The sequence below is a fragment of the Acipenser ruthenus genome, chromosome 5 (genome assembly GCF_902713425.1).
Source record: "Acipenser ruthenus chromosome 5, fAciRut3.2 maternal haplotype, whole genome shotgun sequence".
Taxonomy (NCBI): Eukaryota; Metazoa; Chordata; class Actinopteri; order Acipenseriformes; family Acipenseridae; genus Acipenser; species Acipenser ruthenus.
Window position 1 is genome coordinate 26,652,212 of NC_081193.1, and position 22,750 is coordinate 26,674,961.

The 22,750-nt window shown below is 39.9% G+C and overlaps 1 protein-coding gene across 5 annotated transcripts in view; it reads right to left on the reverse strand.

Annotated features, from left to right (window-relative positions):
- The window catches only part of LOC117402713 (stromal membrane-associated protein 1-like), a 95,021-nt gene that overhangs the window by 24,971 nt on the left and 47,300 nt on the right, over positions 1–22,750 (reverse strand). For 3 of the 5 annotated variants that reach the window (XM_059023915.1, XM_059023916.1, XM_059023914.1), the window contains 2 exons: positions 18,720–18,794; positions 13,450–13,527 (listed from right to left, as the gene is read on the reverse strand). In XM_059023915.1, the coding sequence (XP_058879898.1) occupies positions 13,450–13,527; positions 18,720–18,794 (153 nt within the window). The remainder of the gene's footprint in view (positions 1–13,449; positions 13,528–18,719; positions 18,795–22,750) is intronic. The other 2 variants (XM_059023918.1, XM_059023917.1) reach the window with 1 other exon arrangement.

The window sequence follows — 22,750 nt, forward strand, 5'->3', positions numbered from 1 at the left end:
GAAACACAAATGTTACCTTTTAATGTGCTTTGTCTCACACCATGCTAGGGAAATAAGACAAAATTTGGACAAGGAAATTGCATAAGCTAGCTATATCTGTGCTGTATGAAGTAATGTCTTGGCTCAGCTCAGACACTAACATCTACACTGATGCCAGCTCAGAAACTTGCATCTCTGTGCCATGTCGGCTCAGAAAAAAAGCTAACATCTCTGATGCCATGAAAGCTAAGCTCAGTTCAGAAGTAAACATCTACATTGATGGCAGCTCAGGACACCATCAACTGAGACTTGTATGTGAGATCACTGATGTATCGCATTTGATTTGCTTTGTTCCTGTTTGCATTTTGATTCCTGAATAAACTATTTTTGATTGACTTCATCTAAAAGATGATCAGTTATTTTTTAGAAGAAATCGAACCTCTTACAAAGATGGAGACTTAATTCAAAAGCTTCACATTTGTTTGTCTTAGCACAGACACCTATGAAAAAGGCATCTCTATGCACACACATTACCCCCCAGTATAACAATACTAGAAAAGGTACTGCTTTTTTGTTTCCCCCCCCTTCCAACCTTTAAAAAAAGCACAATTACAGAATGAGATACGTGATCACCTGCATCTGTCTTTCTAAAAGGTAATCTTAGGTAAGAGAGTTGTGCTTACAATTAAAACTTTTTTTTTTCCATAAATGACCACTGTGGCAGGGCAGGAGCCCTGCCTGCGCATGAAGAGGATTTTTTGTGTAAATGTATATAATAAATACCAGGTGTGAAATCTAAATCAGCTGGTATGTGTATTCCAGTGGGGCATTAGGTATAAAAAAGGTTCCAACTAGGCTAAAGAAGCTGAAATTCACGAAGTGTGAGGGTGAGAGAAAAAAATGGATAGATATATACAGAGAGAGAGAGAGAGAGAGAGAGTACGAGAGCCAGGGTGGGACACCGAAGAGTGAGTAAGCAAGTCAAAACTGCCGACAGCCGGGCGAGTAGCCAGAGTTTGTTTATTATTGAACAGTGAACATTAGTTCAGAGATTGTAGATCCCACCAAAGTTTTCATACACTGTGTTGTATGTACTGGTAGTGTCACCTGAGCTGTTCAGTGTGTTGATATGTAAATAAATCCTGTTCGCCTGCAGGGCGTATCAACTTCAAACTCTGTCTCGATCTCCTGTCTGTCACTCAGCAGCAAATGCACACATCCACACAGCAGACAGCTACTCTGTCTCAAGCATTAAATACCCTGCATCTTTCTAAACATGGGATTTAGGGGGGCTCCCTAATAAAAGCTAAATCTCAAAACAATAATTGTGTGAATATAGTAATTGTTACAGCTGTGTATAATGGTATTTAAAACAGGATTCATTATCTTACTCTGGTCCCACTGCAGTTGGATACGCGACGGACTACTGTGTGTGTGTGTCTCATATATATATATATATATATATATATATATATATATATATATATATATATATATATATATATATATATATATATATATATATATATACACACACATACAGACATGCTCAAATTTGTTGGTACCCCTCCACAAAAAACGAAGAATGCACAATTTTCTCTGAAATAACTTGAAACTGACAAAAGTAATTGGCATCCACCATTGTTTATTCCATATTTAATAGAAATCAGACTTTGCTTTTGATGTTTTATTCAACATAATATTGTAAATAATAAAACAAAGGAAAATGGCATGGACAAAAATGATGGGACCGCTAACCTAATATTTTGTTGCACAACCTTTAGAGGCAATCACTGCAATCAAACGTTTTCTGTAGCTCTCAATGAGACTTCTGCACCTGTTAACAGGTAGTTTGGCCCACTCTTCCTGAGCAAACTGCTCCAGCTGTCTCAGGTTTGATGGGTGCCTTTTCCAGACTGCAAGTTTCAGCTCTTTCCATAGATGTTTGATAGGATTCAGATCAGGACTCATAGAAGGCCACTTCAGAATAGTCCAATGTTTTGTTCTTATCCATTCTTGGGTGCTTTTAGCTGTGTGTTTTGGGTCATTATCCTGTTGGAGGACCCATGACCTGCGACTGAGACAGAGCTTTCTGACACTAGGCAGTAAGTTTCGCTCCAGAATGCCTTGATAGTCTTGAGATTTCATTGTGCCCTGCACAGATTCAAGGCACCCTGTGCCAGGCAAAAGTAGAGTCCTCCTGGGTCTTCTTCCATGGAGCCCACTTTCGCTCAAAAAGCAACGGATGGTGCGATCAGAAACTGACGTACCTTCACCTTGGAGTTCAGCTTGTATCTCTTTGGCAGTTATCCTTGGTTCTTTTTCTACCATTCGCACTATCCTTCTGTTCAATCTGGGGTCGATTTTCCTCTTGCGGCCGTGCCCAGGGAGGTTGGCTACAGTTCCATGGACCTTAAACTTCTTAATAATATTTGCAACTGTTGTCACAGGAACATCAGGCTGCTTGGAGATGGTCTTGTAGCCTTTACCTTTACCATGCTTGTCTATTATTTTCTTTCTGATCTCCTCAGACAACTCTCTCCTTTGCTTTCTCTGGTCCATGTTCAGTGTGGGGCACACAATGATACCAAACAGCACAGTGACTACTTTTCTCCATTTAAATAGGCTGAATGACTGATTACAAGATTGGAGACATGTGTGATACCAATTAAAGAAACTAATTAGTTTGAAATATCACTATAATCCAATTATTTATTATCTTTTCTAAGGGGTACCAACAAATGTGTCCAGGCCATTTTAGAATATCTTTGTAGTATAAGCAATAATTAATCTCTTTTCACAGCTTCTTTGCTTTATTCTAGGACATACCAAAGGCATGCAAGTATACATGATAAAATAGCTTTTAATTTCATCACTTTTCAGGAGGAATGAAGCATTATTTCAATGAGCTGTAAGGGTACCAACAAATTTGAGCATGTCTGTATATATTTGCCCAGTCTGATTTTCTGCATTTTTGCATATTTTTGACACTGAATGTTATCAGATCTTCAACCAAAACCTAATATTAGATAAAAGGGACCCTGAGTGAACAAACAGCACAACAAATTGATACATATTTCATTTATTTATTAAAGAAAGTTATGCAACACCTAATGCCCCTGTGTGAAAAAGTAAATCCCCCCCCCCCTTAGACTCAATAACTGGTTACGCCACCTTTAGCAGCAATAACTGCAACCAAATGCTGCCTGTAGTTACTGATTAGTCTCTCACAGCGCCGTGGAGGAATTTTGGCCAACTCCTCCATGCAGAACGGCATCTCAGTGACATTTGTGGGTTTTCGAGCATGAACTGCTCGTTTCAGGTCCTGCCACAACATCTCAATGGGGTTTAGGTCTGGACTTTGACTAGGCCATTCCAAAACTTAAATTTCTTGTTCTTCAATCATTGTGATGTAGATTGTGTTATTGTTCACTCAGGGTCCCTTTTATCTAATATTAGGTTTTAGTTGAAGATCTGATAACATTCAGTGTCAAAAATACAGAAAATCAGACAGGGGGCAAATACTTTTTCACGGCTGTATGTATGTATGCATGTATGTATGTATGGCCAAACACTATCAAAGTTATCATGATTTGTATTTATACAGTCCTTACAGCTACACAATGTGGAAAATGAAACCCATCGGACTGTTTCTTTGAAGTACAAAAAGGAAACTAATGTCAAAAAACAGTTTCTACAACATTTTGATGGTTTCTCAAACATGGAAACATGTTTGAATTATGTAAGTGCAATAAATACAAATGAAGGAAATCTTTAGGCCTTTGCATTGTTATACTTTAATATCTCATCAGTATTAATTATGCATCACCCCTCAGAGACGTTTCATAAATTAAATATAACCTCCTAAAACATAAATGCAGGAGTGCCATACTCTTGATGACAGCAAAGTGATCATAGTACAATTTAGGAAAAATGCATTTCTTAGAAATTTGTTCAAGGAAACAAGCAATATTAAAAGACCCATCAGTAGGGAAAAGATGCCACACTGTATACAATAACACACCAAAAGCTAGCTTTGTGGGTGTCACTTTGCAAAGATTCAAATATTTGCAGCATCACTGTTCCTCATACTTTTCTTTACATTAGCACATGAAGTACATACTGTATTAACCCTTTGCAGTCCATTTATTAAGTGCGCGTCAGGTCCAATTTATTTTCACACGCGCAGTTAATTTTAGACCCGCTGTTTAAAAGTATTTTTTTTTCAGTCAAACGGGTTTAAAAGGCCCTGCATATCAACAAAGCACTCTCTAGGCATCTCCAGCCCAGCCCCACCCTTTCGTTCGCTATCGCTTTCACATATGCTAAGAAATAAATAATAATTATAAGTCATACATACCGATCAATCAATCAATCATCTCCTGATCACTTGTTTTGTCACCAAACTCCTCAGTAATGCAATCCAAGTCATTATTTTATTACTATAACATCTCAAAAAAGCTCTGCAAATGTCCGTGATAGTCTCTGTGCACTGATGCACTAGCAGCCAGCTTGTTTCCTTATGACCGCCCATATGGGATGCCAGGGGCAGGTATGACTATTCATGAGATACGCCTTTTATTTTATTTATTTATTTATTTATTTTTAATCGGCTTGTCTTGGCTCCTGTCGCTCCCACTTGGCCATTGAATGGTTTTCTCGGCCTTTTCCGGAGAAAAAACGACTAGAAACCAGTTTTTTGCGTTTTTTTGATGATGGACCGGATAGGAATAATTGCAATGTCGGACTAGGTCCGACAATGGACCGCAAAGGGTTAAACTACTTGCCTGCCAAACTATCCTTTATAGGTTTGTAATGATCAACAAATGAGTTAGAAATGTGGGCAAACCATGTATCATGTGACAAATAAATGAAGTTGTAATTCTTAAATGGTTGTGGTTATGCAAGTCAAAACTATGAAACTACCAGTCCCCAAAACAAAAACTAAAATTCATTGCAGCAACAGCACATTGTAAAATTGGCTCCCCCCCACCCCCCCTCTAATGGTGCTGCCCCAGTGTCACCATTATATATATATATATATATATAAGATTTGCAAAAGCAATACTTTAAAATGTTTTGAGAGCCATTTGAACACTGTGGGGATTAAGAGGAATAGAAATGCAACAAAATGTGCCATTAAAAGCACAGCAACGCTCCTTTGATATCAAAGGCAGATAGTACAAACCTCTGCAAGAGTTTCCCCAGGTACAGTTCGAGCTTAAGGCTTGTCTTGATAGAAAATTTTAAGGAGTACTCATTACAGATTTCTAATGCCTTATTTTAACACCACCACTGTGGACCTGCTAGAAGAAAATGATGATTAGGATTTAAAATGTGCTAATGGTGATTCTCATTGGATAGAAGATTGACTTGCGGCTGGTTTTACATACCCTCTTTGCACAAATCTTTTGGCAACAATAATTGGGGTCTGTGACACCAGATGTTAAAGTCACCCATAAATCATGGCAGAGTGAAATATGTCCCCGCCTAAATCTGGACTAATATTCTGATGTGAAAGTTAAAATAAAAAAGTACATGAACTCATCTATTAGGTTATTTTTGCACAGCACTGACTATTGATGGACTAATTCAATTATATGTAAATCTAGTGATCTCCCTTTCCCCCCCCCCCCCCATCTTCCTTACAAAAAAGACCTGCTGACACTTTGAATTTGCCCATGAGTCAGAGAAGAGGTGTTAGCACAGGGAATTATGGGATTGGTGCTTCTGACAGACACCAGGAAATCCCCACAACTGCAAGAAGAATAGATTAAAGAGGTGACAAAGCTTTGCAGATTAAATATCTAGATTTCATCAGCAGTCATGTGATTTTTGACCTAATGTTATTGGCCTTTAATCTACTAGTCATTGGCACTGCATTAATTTTTTTTTTTTTTTTTTTTTTTTATTATTTGTTTATTTACCAGACATCTTTATCCAAGGCGACTTACAAAGACTAGGGTGTGTGAACTATGCATCAGTTGCACAGTCACTTACAAGAACGTCTCACCTGAAAGATGAAGCGCAAGGAGGTTAAAGTGACTTGCTCAGAGTTACACAATGAGTCAGTGAGTCAGTGAGCGAGCCGGGATTTGAACAGGGGACCTCCTGGTTACAAGCACTTTTCTTTAACCCTTTGCGGTCCTATGTCGGACCTTTTTCACTTTCCGGTCCGATGTCATCAAAAAGACGTAAAAAACAGGTCTCTAGTCTTGTTTTCTCCAGAAAAAAGCCGTGAAAACCATTCAATGGCCGAGTGAGACCGATAGGAGGCGAGAGAAGCCGATAAAAAAGGGGTGTATCTCATGAATACAGATAGCCCCGGCACCACATAGATAACAAGGACATAAACAAGACAGCTGCTTCTGCATCAAGTGCTCAAAGAATATCACAGACATTTGCAGAGCTTTTTTTAGATGTTATAGTAATAAAATAATGACCTGGATCGCATTATTGAGGAGTTTGGTGATAAAAACGAGTGATCAGGAGATGATTTAAATCGGTATGCACTACTATGAAGAGGTATGTGAAAAATACAGAGAACAAGGGGTGGGGCGGGGCTGGAGATGCAGTACTGAGTGTCCTGTTGATATGCAGTGCCTTTTAAACCTGTTTTACTGTGAAAAAAAAAAGAACTTTTAAATCAGTGCGTCTAAAACAAACTGCACATGTGAAAATAAATTGGACCCGACGCGCCTGAGACGCGCTGAATAAATGGACCGCTAAGGGTTAACCACTGGACCACACACCTTCCTATGAGGGCTAATAAAGGCTGTATTCGTTTTTGTTTTTTTTGTATCAAAACTATGTAAAATGTTTAACATGCAACAGTTCATCCAAAAATATTAGCTTCATTTCAAACATAACATTAGATTAGTATCACAACCCTAGTTCCCTGAAATAGAAATGTAACCATTATTGTATGGGTATTTACCTCTTAAAGATCCGAAACCTGAATAAGATATATCATGGCCCACCCCCGAGGGCATAAAAATATTGCGCTCACAGATCTCCGTGTCATTTTTCTTTCAAGCCTGCTGCAATCATGGATGCAGCGATCTTGAAGGTTAATGGTTACATTGATATATTTCAATTTTCTCCACAAAAACCAGTAATTAAACAACAACAGTTAATAATATAAAAACTTCTCGTATTTTAAAACAAACAAAAAAATTAACTTAAGACTCAAGACGCTTGCTTCACGAGGGGCACAAGACTGCAGTGGGACATAACAAGCAACAGGCTGTAGTGCACAATATACGTGAAATTAGTAAAACTAACACAGCGTAACAATATTGTTTCAAATTTGTGTAAACACAATAAATTGTGAGAAAAAATTAGATAGGCAACAAGTACTTATCTGAACCAGGCTCTTCTACCTGGTCAGTCTTGAAAGGAAAAATGGCGCAGGGGACAGGCCATGACTGCGTCACAGGCTCCGTGAGCAACTTTGATATCTTATTCAGGTTTTGGGTCTTTAAGAGGTAAACAACCATACGGTACTGGTTACATTTTGTACTTGAATGGGAAGCCAGTGTGCAAAATCCAAGTTGGATTAATCAATTTGCCCTGTGGTGAAGTAGATTCAGCCAATAATTTCTCTGGTATTACAATTCTGATGTCTTTAAAATCAGCCAACTGGGAATGTTAGATGTATGTACAGTACTGTAAGCTGTAAAGCCAGATTTCCCAGAAAACTTAATTTTCTTCTCTGATCATATTGTCCCCCAGCATGTCACTTATTTTAAAAACTTCCCTCAAGGCTTCTGTGTACCTAAACATCAGGTCATACTCTCAATCAAGATGACATTGCTTACCCAGAGCCAGACTCACACATTGTTTAGGCATCTCTCTCGATGTGGAGTGACATCTTCGTTCTGAGGGTGCAATATGAAAATGATACCCACAACGATGGCTTTCTGCTGCACATAATTCAAGGGACTGCAGGATCTCACCTGCAACTCTGGTTTTCTGCCTTAGGTCTACTCTTCAGCTATTCAACAATGCCGACAAAATGTTACACAGACGAGACTCCTCATAGGGCAGATATAGTAAGCATCCTTAACCTTCTGTCAGACCTGTTATTTCCAGTTGGACCAGACTGTTCCAAGGCTGCAAATGATATTGCTCTATTTCAATAACAGCAGCCCTGTTTCCGAGATAAACTCTGCATATCACAATTTTATTCAGGCTTTTAGTATTCCAGTCACAACTCTGTCGGAACTCATTTTTTCTTCCTGTAACAAAAGTACAGAACTAAATCTGTCACTTTAATCAATCTGGTATCCAGTTAAAGTCAGCAAACAGGGCAGATTTTATTTGTACTTATTCCCAGCATGCTTTACTAAAGTTTGAGTCTCTGATAAGGTCAGAGTGAGAACACTCCAGCAGAATTCACCTGTCTCACTGGCAGGCAAGGCTATGAATAAAATTTACATGAGGATTCCATTACTAAACTATTTATTTATTTTTTTTATATATATATATATATATTATATTACATTATATATATATATATATTATATTTATATATATATATATATATATATTATATTTATATATATATATATATATATATATATATATATATATATATATACACATACACATATATACATATACACCACACACACACACACATACATACACACAAAGTAGATGCTGCTTATTAGCAACCACTCTGTTCCCAACAAAAAGTTGTTATAAACCGAACGTTGTTATCAAGCAAAAAGCCACATTTTCAAGTGTAGGTATATATGAAAAACAATGTACCCTATAGTTGTAGAAACAGCACACTGAAATACACGTCTTTCCTGCTACCTGTACTTGTTTAGCACTGGGTTCACATAGTGCCTCCAGAATCCAAACTTTAAAATCGGCTATAGAAAGGTCTACACGTTTTGAAGCCAAGATGAAAGACGAGAATCAGACTCAATAAACGTACAGCTGCGTTACGAAAACGTTTACATAAATAGACGCTGCAATGCGTGTGCGCGATGTATTCGTGTCATTGTTGTCATTAAGTGGTAGACAGTTGCTAATATCCAAAATCCATTAACATTAGTCTATGCGATAGGATTGGTTCCCGTGAAAATGTTTTTAATAACCGAAAGTTGTCTTTCAGGGTTGCTAATAACCAGCATTTACTGTATAATATATATATATACACACACACACACACATTACAACTTGAATGTGCAGATGAATTGTGTGACTAGATTACTATGTAATGATATGCATATAAATGTGAAACAGTAAAATGAAAATAGTTTCACAAACAAGAACTGTATTTAACACAAGCTTTAGGCTTCCAGAAGTTACTAAATGACTAGTCTTTCAACAGCCATTTATCAGTAGTCTGCCAACATTGGGCATTAAGCCGGGTCCACACCTGAGCGATCAGTTGCGCAACTCCATTGCATGCAACCTAATCGCTTATATGTGGACATCCCTGCAACCAGTTGCTGGAAGTAGAGCAGTGCTCTACTTTCCAAGCAACCGTCTGAGCGACTTATAGTGACGTGGGCGATCATGCGGCAATTTGCGAACTCTGATTGGCTGTTATAATCCTGAAGCCACTACCATAAGAAGCGGTACATTAAAAAATGTTGTCAATAAAATTAAACTGGGGAGAGGAGGACCTCAAGCGTTTCGCAGAGTTACTACAAGAGAGAGGTTTTATGGAAAATTAGTGACAAATCATATATCGCAAAAAACCTTTACGAGACACTGCAGTGCGGGAGATAGTGCAGCAACTCAGTTTAAAATTGAGCCGTGTGTGACTGCTGAACACGTAACGGGAAAGCTGCATTCTCTCCGCACTAAGGAAACAAGAAGAAGCGGCGCTTCCCCGGACAATGTTTATAAACCGTCTGTTTGGTTGTTCGATCTCTTTTCCTTTTGGAAAGATCAGGGAACCTGAAAAAGATGACTCCAACCTGGGGAGTATTATTATGTGCACCTCCCACCTGACATTCACCCCCCACACAGTCCCCCATTTCAAATGAAATATGTTTGTACCGTATAAGCTTATTTTTCATTGTATTCAAGTCTACATAACAATTTGTTATTATTAAATGCCAGATATGATAGAATAACAACAACAGCCATTGAATTGATTTGGGAGAGTCATCAGTGCTGTCAAGTAGCAATCAATCGGCACTCACTTGCTTGAAAACTGTGCTTTTGGTAACTATCCTTTCTACACAAAGACGGCACAAGTACACAGAAAAATGTTTGTTACTAAATTCAACATTTTGTTGAATTACAAATAATGTATGAACAGTTTTTCAAACAACTTTTTTTATTCAAAGTTGTAGTGGTTAAATTGAACACTTATATGAGGAGGAGGTTAAATGTCAGCAAAACTTGTAAAGAAAATGTACAAAATTAAATTTATTGGTTGCATAAGTATTCAGCCCCTTAACACTAGAACCGCCACGGTAGTCATTTTGATGGGTTTGGATTTAAAATGTAAACAAATCTGCGTTTGTGAATGCAAATGCAAGAGAAGCATCCCCATAACATGATGCTGCCACCACCATGCTTGACAGTTGGAATGGTGTTGACTGAGTGATGTGCAGTGTTGGGCTTGTGCCAGACGCAACGCTTGGAATTTAGACCGAAAAGTTCAATTTTTGTCTCGTCTGACCACAAAAACTTTTTCCACATGTGTGCAGTATCATCTACATGCTTTTTCGCAAACTCTATATGTGCTTTAAGATGAGGTTTTTTGGAGTAATGGCTTCTTTCTTGCCACCCGTCCGTAAAGGCCAGCTTTGTGTAGGGACTGGCTTACTGTTGATGTGTTTACACTGACTCCCATCTCAGACACAGAACTTTGCAGATCTCTCAAGATCATTTTTGGCTTCAGTGTGACATCCTGAACCAGTTTCCTGCTTGCTCGACTGCTCAGTTTGGGAGAGCGACCTGATCTGGGTAGTGTCTGGGTGGTATGATGCATCTTCCACTTCTTAATGATGGACTTCATTGTGCTGAGAGGGATAATCAGCGCCTTTGAAATTTTCTTGTACCCTTCTCCTGCTCTGTGCCTCTCTACCACTTTATCCCTGACTTTTTTCAAAAGCTCCTTGGTCTTCATGGTTGCTTTTTTGGATCACTATGTGGGTTGCAGCTTGAAAGTCTTTATATACCTGAGGGAAATTATCTACAAGTTAAACCACTTTGAGTACACACAGGCTGAAACAATTTCACTAGTTTTGTGACCCTTCAAACAAATCATTTGCACCTGAGCTGATTTAGGGCTGCAGTAGCAAAGGGGTTGAATACTTATGCAACTGAGATTAATCTGTTTTTCTCTGTAAAACTTATTTATATTCTACATGCATTTTTTAACTATCAATGTGGAGTAGTTTGTGTAGATTCTACATGTAAAGTCTAATTGGAAAGCGTGTGGAGTACGCTCAACTGCCAACAAAACGTGAAAACTTTGCAGGGGGGTGAATACTTCTGGAAAGAAATGAATTATATTAAAATATATATATATCTCCTGCAGTACAAAAATCAGTGCAGACAATGCTGCACCAGCCAGGTTTCATGTGTCTTAATTCTAAAGCTTCTAGGCGCACTCTATCTTTGTGCCCGTTTCACCCTCACTACATATTGTGCATAGAGGACCCTACAGGTATGCTTCATATGTATGTGAAAAACTGGGTTAGTGTGCCCAATATAAATGTATTGCCTGGCATAAATTATTTAACATTGACAGAGCAATACAACATTAAACCAAAACAATAGTCAAGACTGAAACTATAAAACATGCACAAATCTACTGGAATTTGTGTGAGAATGGATGCATTTTATATTACAAATGAGGCAAAAACAGTTCCCTTAACCTTGGCCTGTAATTGTCACTTGCATACCCCCGAGGTAGTCGTCACAATACAAATTGTATAGCAAACAGAATTTACCTCACATGTTACTTTGAATTGGCTTAACCAGCAACTACATTATTGCATTTTGGATGAAGAAAATCAAATCAAAGGATTATCTTTAAAATTATGCATGGTATCTCATGACCACAGAAACAATCAGATTTAATCTGCTTCATTGAAATGCAGTGAAAGGCAGCACAGATCAACATCTGCTTGTGTATAACGACATGATACCTTGCTAAAAGAAACCGCTGAGAAACAGAGATTCATTTTACAGTTGTCATGGCAGTGTATTACACTAATAAGTTTGTGTCGTCAAAATTGAACTTTATTATTAAACCTTTTCATTTTTCAAAAGATATTGGACAAAAAAAAAAAAGAAAAAAGAGGCATTCTGAAAAAGAAGCTCCCTTTTAAAAGCAATTCTATCTTTAGATTCAAGACACACTGGAATGAAAGAATACATGTTTTTCTACCACAATCACACATGCTGAACTGAAGATTTGTATTTTTTCTTATAGCCTTTATCAAGTCACAGTTCCAGTGGGGCCCTGCTGGAATACTAACTTTAAAATGTAACCATACTTCACATAGAATTCATGAACACCTTTTATAGCTTTCTATTTTTAATTTACTGAACTTGGATGTCCAATTTCTACAGAGGACCAGTTTGAATCCAGAGGTCAAGATAGTCCTCCAACATTAAGAATACTGTCTTAATGATAAGTACACCAATTACAAATTTCAGTACTGTATATGGACTGGAATCCAAACCTTTCCAGGACAGCCATGATCAGTTAGGGGGTTATGTACATAAGAAAGGTTACATTCGGCCCATCCTGCTCGTTTGATTGTTAGTAGCTTATTGATCCCAGAATCTCATCAAGCAGCTTCTTGAAGGATCCCAGGGTGTCAGCTTCAATAACATTACTGGGGAGTTGGTTCCAGCCTCCCACAATTCTCTGTGCAAAAAAAGTGCCTCCTATTTTCTGTTCTGAATGCCCCTTTATCTAATTTCCATTTGTGACCCCTGGTCCTGGTTTCTTTTTTCAGGTCGAAAAAGTCGACATTGTCATAGAATTTTGAATGCCTGAACCAAATCGCTGCATAGTCTTCTTTTTTCAAGACTGAACAGATTCAATTACTTTAGCCTTGCATATGACATGCCTTTTAAACCAGGAATAATTCTGGTCGCTCTTCTTTGCACTCTTTCTAGAGCAGCAATATCCTTTTTGTAGCGAGGTGACCAGAACTGAACACAATATTTTAGATGAGGTCTTACTAATGCAAAGTCTTAACATTACTTCCCTTGATTTAAATTCAACACTTGATTTAATTTCACCTTCATACATTACTGAGCAGGGCAAAATGTTATTTTTAGTTTAAATACAAATAGCAAGCAGATTAGACTTTTGACATTTACTCAAAATTCAGAAAAAACCCACCCCCACCCCGAGCACAGCAGTTGTGTTCTGTTAACAGTTCTAGTTACTTACTCATTTGTAGTTTGAAGTAGAAGGAGAGAAAGAAAATATATATATCTATATAAAAATGTAATTTATTAAACACTTACGGTTTTCAGTTTATCAAAAGAAGCTGGCTTGTTTACTTTCTCCGATTCCTTTTCTTTCTTCTTTTCCTCCTTTTCTTTCTATTGAAATTTAAACACAGATATAGTATGAAACAAGGGTGAGTAGCATCAGTGGTGCAAATGTACATTCAGTTTAAAAATCCCTGCCATTCTGCACCACCAAAATGAATCCAACTTCAACACGCAAGACCAATTCCCTAGGAGTATTTCTCTTGTACTTACCTATTTGTTTCAATGCTAAAATCTAAAAATTATCCTTAGCCCAGGTTCAATTAGAACCTTGCCACTAAATTAAACGGTGCAACCTGTACAACTGAAGAATAATAAAAATACAGTACACTTATCTTGGGGTTCTCGTGACATGAATAAATCAAAACACTTCAACAATACGGCAGCTTTATTATGTAGAGTTTGATGTACTTTTTTCACAGTATAATTTCATAAATAAAAAAAACCACTAAATCTCTTGAAGATATACAACAGGCCCAAATGTACAAAAATCATTAGTACTATATATATATATGTTCACAGCAATTCTGTGAATTTACTGTATAAAGCATGGGCACAGTAAATATAAACAATAACATCACAAAAGTAGCTCAGATGCATGGGCACAGAATCCCACCCCAATTTCACCAGGTGAAAATGGGTCATTGTGATATACCAGAATTTAAATTCAGCACCATCCACATACACAGAATTTTTGTCCAATACAGATTTCACTATGGCTGTGAGCTAAATTACTCACATCCAAGATAACAATCCATGGGTCTCAAGCTCAGGATGTGACCGATTAATACCTCCCACTTCGTAGCAGGAACACAAAGTGGGCAAAAAATAGCAATCATTTTAGAAAAAGTGATGGCATTAATTGGGTAATTATAAAACAAAGCCACATTGTTACTAAAAACGATTAGTAGTACATTTCAGAAGACATTACCCAGAATTATAATCAGCTTGATTGCCAGTTTTATAAAAATGTCATGTCAAAATTGGCTTTACATAATGTAGACTATTTAGAGGGCCGGTGGGGAATTAGGTATCAAGTAATAAACACTGACATCTGAACTACTTTATGCATATACCAGTACATTTAAACAAACATGCCATTCACAATATTCATAGCCAGTCTCACTACCCCTTACCACCCCACACAGAATAAATATGAACACTTGAATTAACAAAAAAGGTGGGGTTCTCAATGGCAAGAGCCCTATCATAAAATTGCCCTGCAGGGCAGATCTCAAGTCTTGTGTGAATAATTTGCAGAGGATTCATTTTCAGGCATCAGGCAACACTAACTGTGCAAGTTGATTTTCGCTTGATGTAACTGAAGTGATCTTACATCACTGATAATTACACTGACCCTACTAACAGTCATTGTCTCATTGTTATTTAATTAAAAAAGGTGGTGGGGATGCCACCCTTGGATAGAAATCTTGTTTGTTTTGTTTTTTTTGCAAGAACACACATAGCAAGCGCTCAGCTTTTTTATTTATTTTTTGTCTGATTTATAATTTATAAATATCGAGCACTGCACAAATCCCACGTTGGATCTGAACCTGTGACCCTCTATCTCAGCAGCAAGCATGATCCCCACAGAGCAGATAAAAACACATCTTGCTGTCAATTACTACAGGTTTGACACACTGCCTTTGAAAAACTACTTCTGTATAACAGAAAACGTTAGGTTATTATCATAACCTTGGTTCCCTGAAATAGAAATGTAACCATTACCGAATGGACATTACCCTCTAAGACCCAAAACCTGAATAAGATAACAAAGCTGCTCAGCCGATCCTCTGTGACACAGTCAAGCCCACCCCCAAGGGTATAAAGGACTGCGCGCACAGAACTCAGTGTTCTGATAACAGGATTATGATAATATCCTAACGTTCCCTTTCAACTTCGAAATATAACCATCACCGAATGGGTCAGTATACCCAAGCCGTCACAAGGGCAAGATTGCTGCATGACCGGAATGCTACAAGAATAAGACGAGGCTGCCTTGTGCGTTACTATTCGGAACCCCAGTAACAAGTAGCTAGGGCTAAATAAGAAACTCACCTCTATGCCTGTGTTTTAAGGGTCGACTGAGATGCCGCCTTTAACACTGTAGTTCCAAAACCAGGGATTTAAGGATCCATGACATTAAGTCTGTAGAACCTAGTAAAGGTATTAGGAGTAGGCCACGCCTCTGCATTGCAAATGTCCTTGACGGATGCACCCTGGAATAAAGCCCAGCAAGTTGCCATGCCCCTGATGGAATGGGCAGTGAGCTTCTCTGGAGGGGGCAAGTTGGCTCGCCTATAGACAGTCCTGACCTTATCTGCTATCCATTAGGACAGTCTCTGTTTAGACAGGACTTGACCATCTCACTTCGCCCCATAAGACAAAAAATAGTTTGGACTGCCTCCAACTTTTCGTCCTGTCAACGTAATACGCAAGTGCCCGCACAGGACTGACTGGAAAGGAGGTGGATGGAAAGCCTCCAATTCCACAAAATGCCGAGATAGTTTTCAGCAAAACAGCAGAATTGGTACGGAACCTTTGTCCTTGCTACTGCAAAAATTAAGCAGGCTTTCGCAATTGAGAACTCCTGCATCTCGCTTGCAAGCATTTCATCTCAGCTGAATGCAAGGGATCAAATGGCGGCTTCATGAGTGCTTCAAGCACCACATTAAGCCTCCAGCGAGAAACAACATCCTTCATTAGGCGTCCAAAGACGCCGAGCTCCTTTAAAAAATTGCCAGGGGCCAGACCCAGAGCTGCAGGCTTGATGGGTCGAGATGCCCTAAGGTCCCCCGCGCCTGACTGAGCAGGTCTCAGCGCTTGGGCACTCCATGGCTGGCCGCTCAGCAGCTGCATCAGGGCTGATAAGGGGCCAATAACGGGCTACTAAGAGCACCTTAGCCCGGTCCTGCCTGATTTTCTCCAGACACAGCAAGAGCATGGCGAGCAGTGGAAAGGTATATACCAGTTGCCTCGGCCACTGGTGTGTTAAGGCACCTAAAACAGCCAAAAGGCATGAGGCGCTAGAGAGAGGCCAAACAGCAAGACCTGGAACTCATACGCTGTTCCATTAAAGGCGAACCGCATGTATTACCTGTGCACTGGTTTTATGGGGATATGGAAATAGGCATCTTTCTGCATCGTCAACATTTTGAACCTCCTTTGGCTCAGATAGATTGACCTGTCTGAGGTCTAGGATAGGTCTGAGGCCACCATCCCATCTGGGCACCAGGAGGTAGCTGGAGTAGAACCCTTCCTCCAACTGGAGGGGGTGTACCATACGAATAGCCCGTTTACTGCAGAGCTCCTACCTCCCAAGACACCACTATGACGTCTTGCGGGTCTGTGACTGATGTTGGAGTCATGCCCCGAAAGGGAGGGGGGCTGTGCTTGAACGCTAATACCTCAGATGGCTCCCTGAGAAGGTGCCCTGGGCCTGTGGCAGCAAACCCCTGGGGCCACTGGACATTGGCAACAAAGACTGACTGCCTGGCCTCACCTTCTGTAGACCAGGGCACCTCCAAGACTGCAGTGGACCTCTTGATCAATGGTAGAAGCTCTGCTGACAGGGAGAGCTTAATCACAGGGGACGTACGATCTGACTCCACGTCCACAGGACGGAAACACCAGCTACTGTTCGCCCACCTCCTCAGAGGCAGCAATGGAGAGCGTGTCATCCTGCTGCCAACCTGTACTCATAGCCCCCTGGGACCCCAAAAAGACAGGCGGGGCAGGTGGTGTCAAACGTTCAGGCAACAACTCCGCGAGGACAGTTCCTTGGTGGGAAATGCTGCCTAGAGCTTCTCCACTTGCTCAGTCTGCTGATCGCTTGGACCAGTGACTCCTCTTCATCTTCCTCGGGTGAGGAGAAGGAGAGGCAGAAGATGAGGAAGACCACAAAGACATCTTATTACGTGGGCTTTCCCATGCGTGTTGTCCGCTCTCCCTTGGCACAGAGCAATGGGGTGAGGACGCAGCCTCCTCTCTAACAGAGAGTGATGGGGAAGAGCACTGTGCAGGGGTGAGGGACACAGTGCACTTTGTAGAGCTTTCGGGAGAGACGTTTCTCCAGCGTACAGGAGAAATGCATACAAAACTCGCAGGAACTGCGGTTCACCAGTGCCTCCTTTGCATGCTCCGGCCTCAGGCAGGAAGAGGATTTGCCGTGCTTGTCCTCCACAGGGATAAAACCCAGGCTCTATGCAAATAGCAAGCAATGTACAGCAAGAATGTACAGGTGCTGCCTCAGCTGTGAAAAACAGCAACAGGGCTGTTCAAGACCCAACAAGACCTGCTTGGTACCATACTGGGGATGTAAACACTGGTCAGTAGCGGGTCAGAACCGGGATGGTACGGTACAGGTCGGTACTGGTTTGGTGCCTGTAGCACCGGTTCGTTACCGGTATGGTACCCACTCAGCCCGGGTAGCAATGTACAGGGATGCCCACCTGTGCAAGCTACTGGTAAAACTACTCAGTCAGTACCCACACGAGACTGACTGAAGCCTGTTTGTTAGTAAACTAAACCCTCGTACTGGTGATGTGAAAGTTTTCACCAAAACGGTATCAAGATGCTGTGGGAGGGATTACCTTGCAACTGCTCTCACTGCACGTGTGCCGCAGCACGCAATGCAGACAAGCCTGTGTGTAGTCTCTGTGAAAACAGAAAAATACAATGAGAAAAGAAATCTCTCTCATACGATAATACAGTAAAACAATTACTCAAAATATTGTCCGGAGTCAAAGCGAGAATAAAATTACGACAGCCGGAGCTATTGCAGCCTGGGGGGAAAGAACAAAGTCAGCAGACTTGCGTTGCTTGATACCTGGGAAAGGGCGACTCAAGCCGCCAGCTTCACATGGGGCACAAGGCAGCAGAGGGATGTAACAAACAACAGGCTGTAGTGCACAAATACCTGTAATTAGTAAAACTAATACAGCAATTATTTGTAATATGACATATAATTTGTCTAAAACACAATAAATGTGAACATTTATAACAGAAAAACTAACTTATCTGAATAGGCTCTCCTGTCAGGTCAGTTCTTGAAAGAAATAATGGCGCAGAGTTCTGTGTGTGCAGTCCTTTATACCCTCGGTGGCAGGCATGACTGTGTCACAGAGGCTTAGCTGAGCAGCTTTGTTATATCTTATTCAGGTTTTGGGTAATGGTTACATTTCGTACTTGAATGGGAACAGTCTTTCAAACATGTGTAAGTAGAGTACATTCAAAGAGGATACCTCCAACTTGTTTTTCTCAGCTGCTGTTTGCAAGGAAGGACAGGATGCCGAGGGCAGAACAGAATCAGAAGATGTCTGTGCAGAGCAAAAAGAAAGAAAGAGAGTAGAGCTGAAGCAGATAAATCGAAATTAAAATTAATAGACAAGATGCAACAAAGCCAAATCCATGTCTTACTATTCTGCCTCTGGGAAACACAATATCAGCGTTCCAGAGAAAAAGAACAATTTTATGGAAAACACACATTCTCCCTGGTGATGCATTAGCAGGATCAAGGCATTATTCTTATCTGAGCTTTATCAAAGGCAAATTAAATGAAGAATGAACCATCATTTTCTTTCATAAACATTACTGATGCAAAAATGGCAAACAAAGCACATTTTTTCTTTTTATTCAGCAGTGACAGCTTGCTTGAATGAGCTGATGCAACTCAAAGTTAGTAGGCTTTTTTCCAGCACCAATCTAAATATGCAGTCTTCAATCACCATTTTGCTAAAAAGTCCTTGTGATGATCTGATGGAGATGCGCAGTTTATCACCAACACAAAACAGCATTGTCATGTGAAACCGGTACCACCTAGTAAAAATAATCACTAGTCCACTGCTAGCCATCTTGTCATCAAAGGACTTACAATCAAAGCAGTAACCTGCCATTTCATCCACTGATGAAACCAAGACTTTGACACAAACACCCTCTACTGTAGATTTTCTAAGCAATAAAGCAGTCTCTGTGCTCAATGCTGTCAACGCTGTCTGGAAGAAAAAAAGTTCAAAACAAATGGATCCATTATGGCTCGGGTTATTTGCAGTGTCAAAGAAACCTATTTAGCGGATGGATTTTTTTTATAATCCTTATTTTATCAAGTTAGCATGAGTAGAACATTTTCATTGGATTCATTAGGGGTCTACCAAGTGATACTCTTAACTACTTTACAATTTTGCCCATAAATAACAACAACAAAGCCCCAATGGAAATAAGTAATAATGTAAAATGAATCATTAGTGAGACAATAATAATGCTGGTCGATGTGCAGTGACGGAAGATGTCTAAATTAGGATTGCTTTTGAGGTTTAATAATAAATCTGAAAACATACAGAATCTATTTATACAGTCGTACAAATCTTCAAAAATGTTTTTCTACTATAACCTATGCAATATTCTTGCTGATTTTATGTCAGATATTTATTTTCTGTGGATGTCTATTTGATTTCATTTTTCTACCTCTAAATAAATAAATAAATAAATAAATAAATAAATAAATAAATAAAAAACTGAAACAACATGTACAGTTAGTCAAAGCGCATTTTTAATCTATAGCTTAATATTGCCCAAGACTACAAATTGGGAATGCACTGCAGAGATCTTGTGCACATTGGGAGACTGGCAAGTTGCCATGGACACAGGCAATCAAATCTCTAACCCTGCAGCTACACTGAACAAGGACACAGCTCTGTATCTACACAACTATTTAGATGTACACATCTTCAAAAGGATGAACAAAACAAAATACCCAACCGTGTTTATGTATTTTTATGCATCCAACATCACCTAAAGTGATTAATGCATTTAAAACACAGCATAATCTTGAACAAGTAGAGGAGACAGTCGGCTATTTGAGTATTTCAAGATTTATGGTAATACAAAGGTAGTATAAAACATCCAATTTTCAATACGTTTTTAATGAACAGATACAGTACAGTAAAATGCATAAAAAAGGGAAACATGATTTTCGTTGCCAATTTGTGGATTCATCGATTACATACGTATATATATATATATATATATATATATATATATATATATATATATATATATATATGACATCTAAAGACTTTGATGAAGGCTTATCAATAAAAAGTGTATAATTTATTAAAGTTCTTCAAAAATAGTTTCAAGCAAGCGTATACAAAAAAAAAGCAACCAAAGTAAAACCTTTGTAAATCAGAGACATTTTCTATTCCTCTGAATAATCGATGTAATACTATGTGTTGTTAAAGAACTTCACATACATAATGTTATTAACATTTTAAATAGTGAGCAGATAGGTTTGTTGATTGTTTGAGTAGTAGTTGTTCTTTGGGATATCAAAATACTGAGCTCAAGTCATGTGATTTCATAAAAAACCGCCAGGTGTGCAGTGTTTGGTATTTGAGCGAAGTCCAAATTGCCCAAATTAGTTGATTAAGAATCTGTATAAATAGCCATTCGAAAAGACATGATTAATTAATGCAAGAACAGCGAAAGATACGACCATGCCTCTCTTGAACAATGAAGATCGCCTGATTGCTATTGGCATGATTGAAGGCGGCCTGTCAGTTGAAGCAGAACATCTCATTCTATGGGCAACTTCTCTCACAATCAGCAGACTAGTCGAGAGAAACCAGGAAACCGGCTCTGTGAGGGACAGGCCATGTCCTGGAAGGCAGAGGGTCACCACACCGGCCCAGGACCTTCACATCCGACTGATCCATCTGCGTAATCGTTTTCAGACTGCTGTGGCTACAGCACAAGAAATTCCAGGAAGAAATAACCTGTGCATCAGCAGAAAGACTGTAGCTCGCCGTCTGCATGAAAATGATTTGCATGCTCAGAGGCCGTTCTGGGGTAACATGTTGACTGATGAGAAACAAAATCACCATCTTCTGTGGGCCAGAGAACATCTGAGGTGGCGGCAGTCAGAGTGGTGGAGTGTTTTTTTTCCCCAAATATGAATGTTGTTTTGCCCTTGACAGACCTGACGGAAGACAACGTGTGTCTAGACATCGTGGTGAGCGTTATGCTGACTGTTGCATTGTTCAAGCCAACTGGTGGGGCAGTGGAAGTGTGATGTGGGGAGGAATCTCCTTTAACACAATAACACCATAGGTGCAGATTGAGGGCAACCTTACTGCTAAGTAATACATTGATGAAGTCCTTGAGGCAACAGTTTTGCCATTCCTGCAAGCCAAACGGAAGTGTCGATTTTCCAGTAGGACAATGCAAGACCACACAGTGCTAGGATTACAATTGCACGACTTCAAGAAAACAAATGTCGAGGTGCTGGAGACAAGCAGTGGCGTCGAGTGGTGTTAGGTGCTCGTGATCCTGACACTGTTGCTGTTGCCAGGTTGTATGTTGTATTGTCAGCTGTGAGGACCGGGGTTGAGAAACTGGAAGTAGGCGCGGCTGGGGTTGGAGTTGCAGGCAGGGATAATGGCGCTGTAGCTAGCGTTGCTACCTGATTATCCAGTTTGTCAAGCCTGGTATTGATGGCTACGATGGCTTCCGAGACTGGTTGCATTAATCCTTTTTTGTTTTTGAATATCTCCTGGTTCAGACTGTAAATGGGATCGGGTTAAGCTGGACTTTACGGTTATAGTGCTTCGCTGTACGCTGGAATGGCATCCCTGGGGACAGAGCAGCGTTTACTTTTGCTGGAGGTTGCCTGACTGCTGGCTGCCAAGAGAGGAAGAATCGCTGGTTAGGCACCAAGATCTGTGCAGAGGATATGAAATAATGCCAGTCGATCGCTTTCTGCTGGAATGGTTATACCTTTTTTTAAAGAGATGTTTCAGGATTTTTGCAATCGACCAGTCCTTGTAATGAAGCAGATGCGGGGCTGAGCTGCGGCGCGTGGACCTGCGAAGTTGCTGAGCTGGGGGGGGGGGGGGGGGGGGGTGGATTGCTGGTTGGATGGCTACGTTTGAGGGACCTGACTGCTGGCTTTCATCCAAATTGGATGAGAAGGTAAGAATCCGGCTTGTCTTTTACCATGGAATAACAAAATTGAGGTCTTGCTGTGTCCTGTTCAAGAACTGAACCACTCAGAGAAAGAGGTGCTTGTGTTTAGGCTTTAAATAGGTGAGTTAGGTGATTAACGTATAGGGTGTTAATGTATCAATCAAACATGTTAGTTGATTAATAGGGTATAGCTGGAGTCCCTGCTCCCGTCCCCCGAAACTCGCTGAAGGCTTACATTTAATGTTATGGCTTACATTTTCTTAACATTGTATTGCTATTATTACAGTAGTTACAGTGATATTGTTTTTAACGT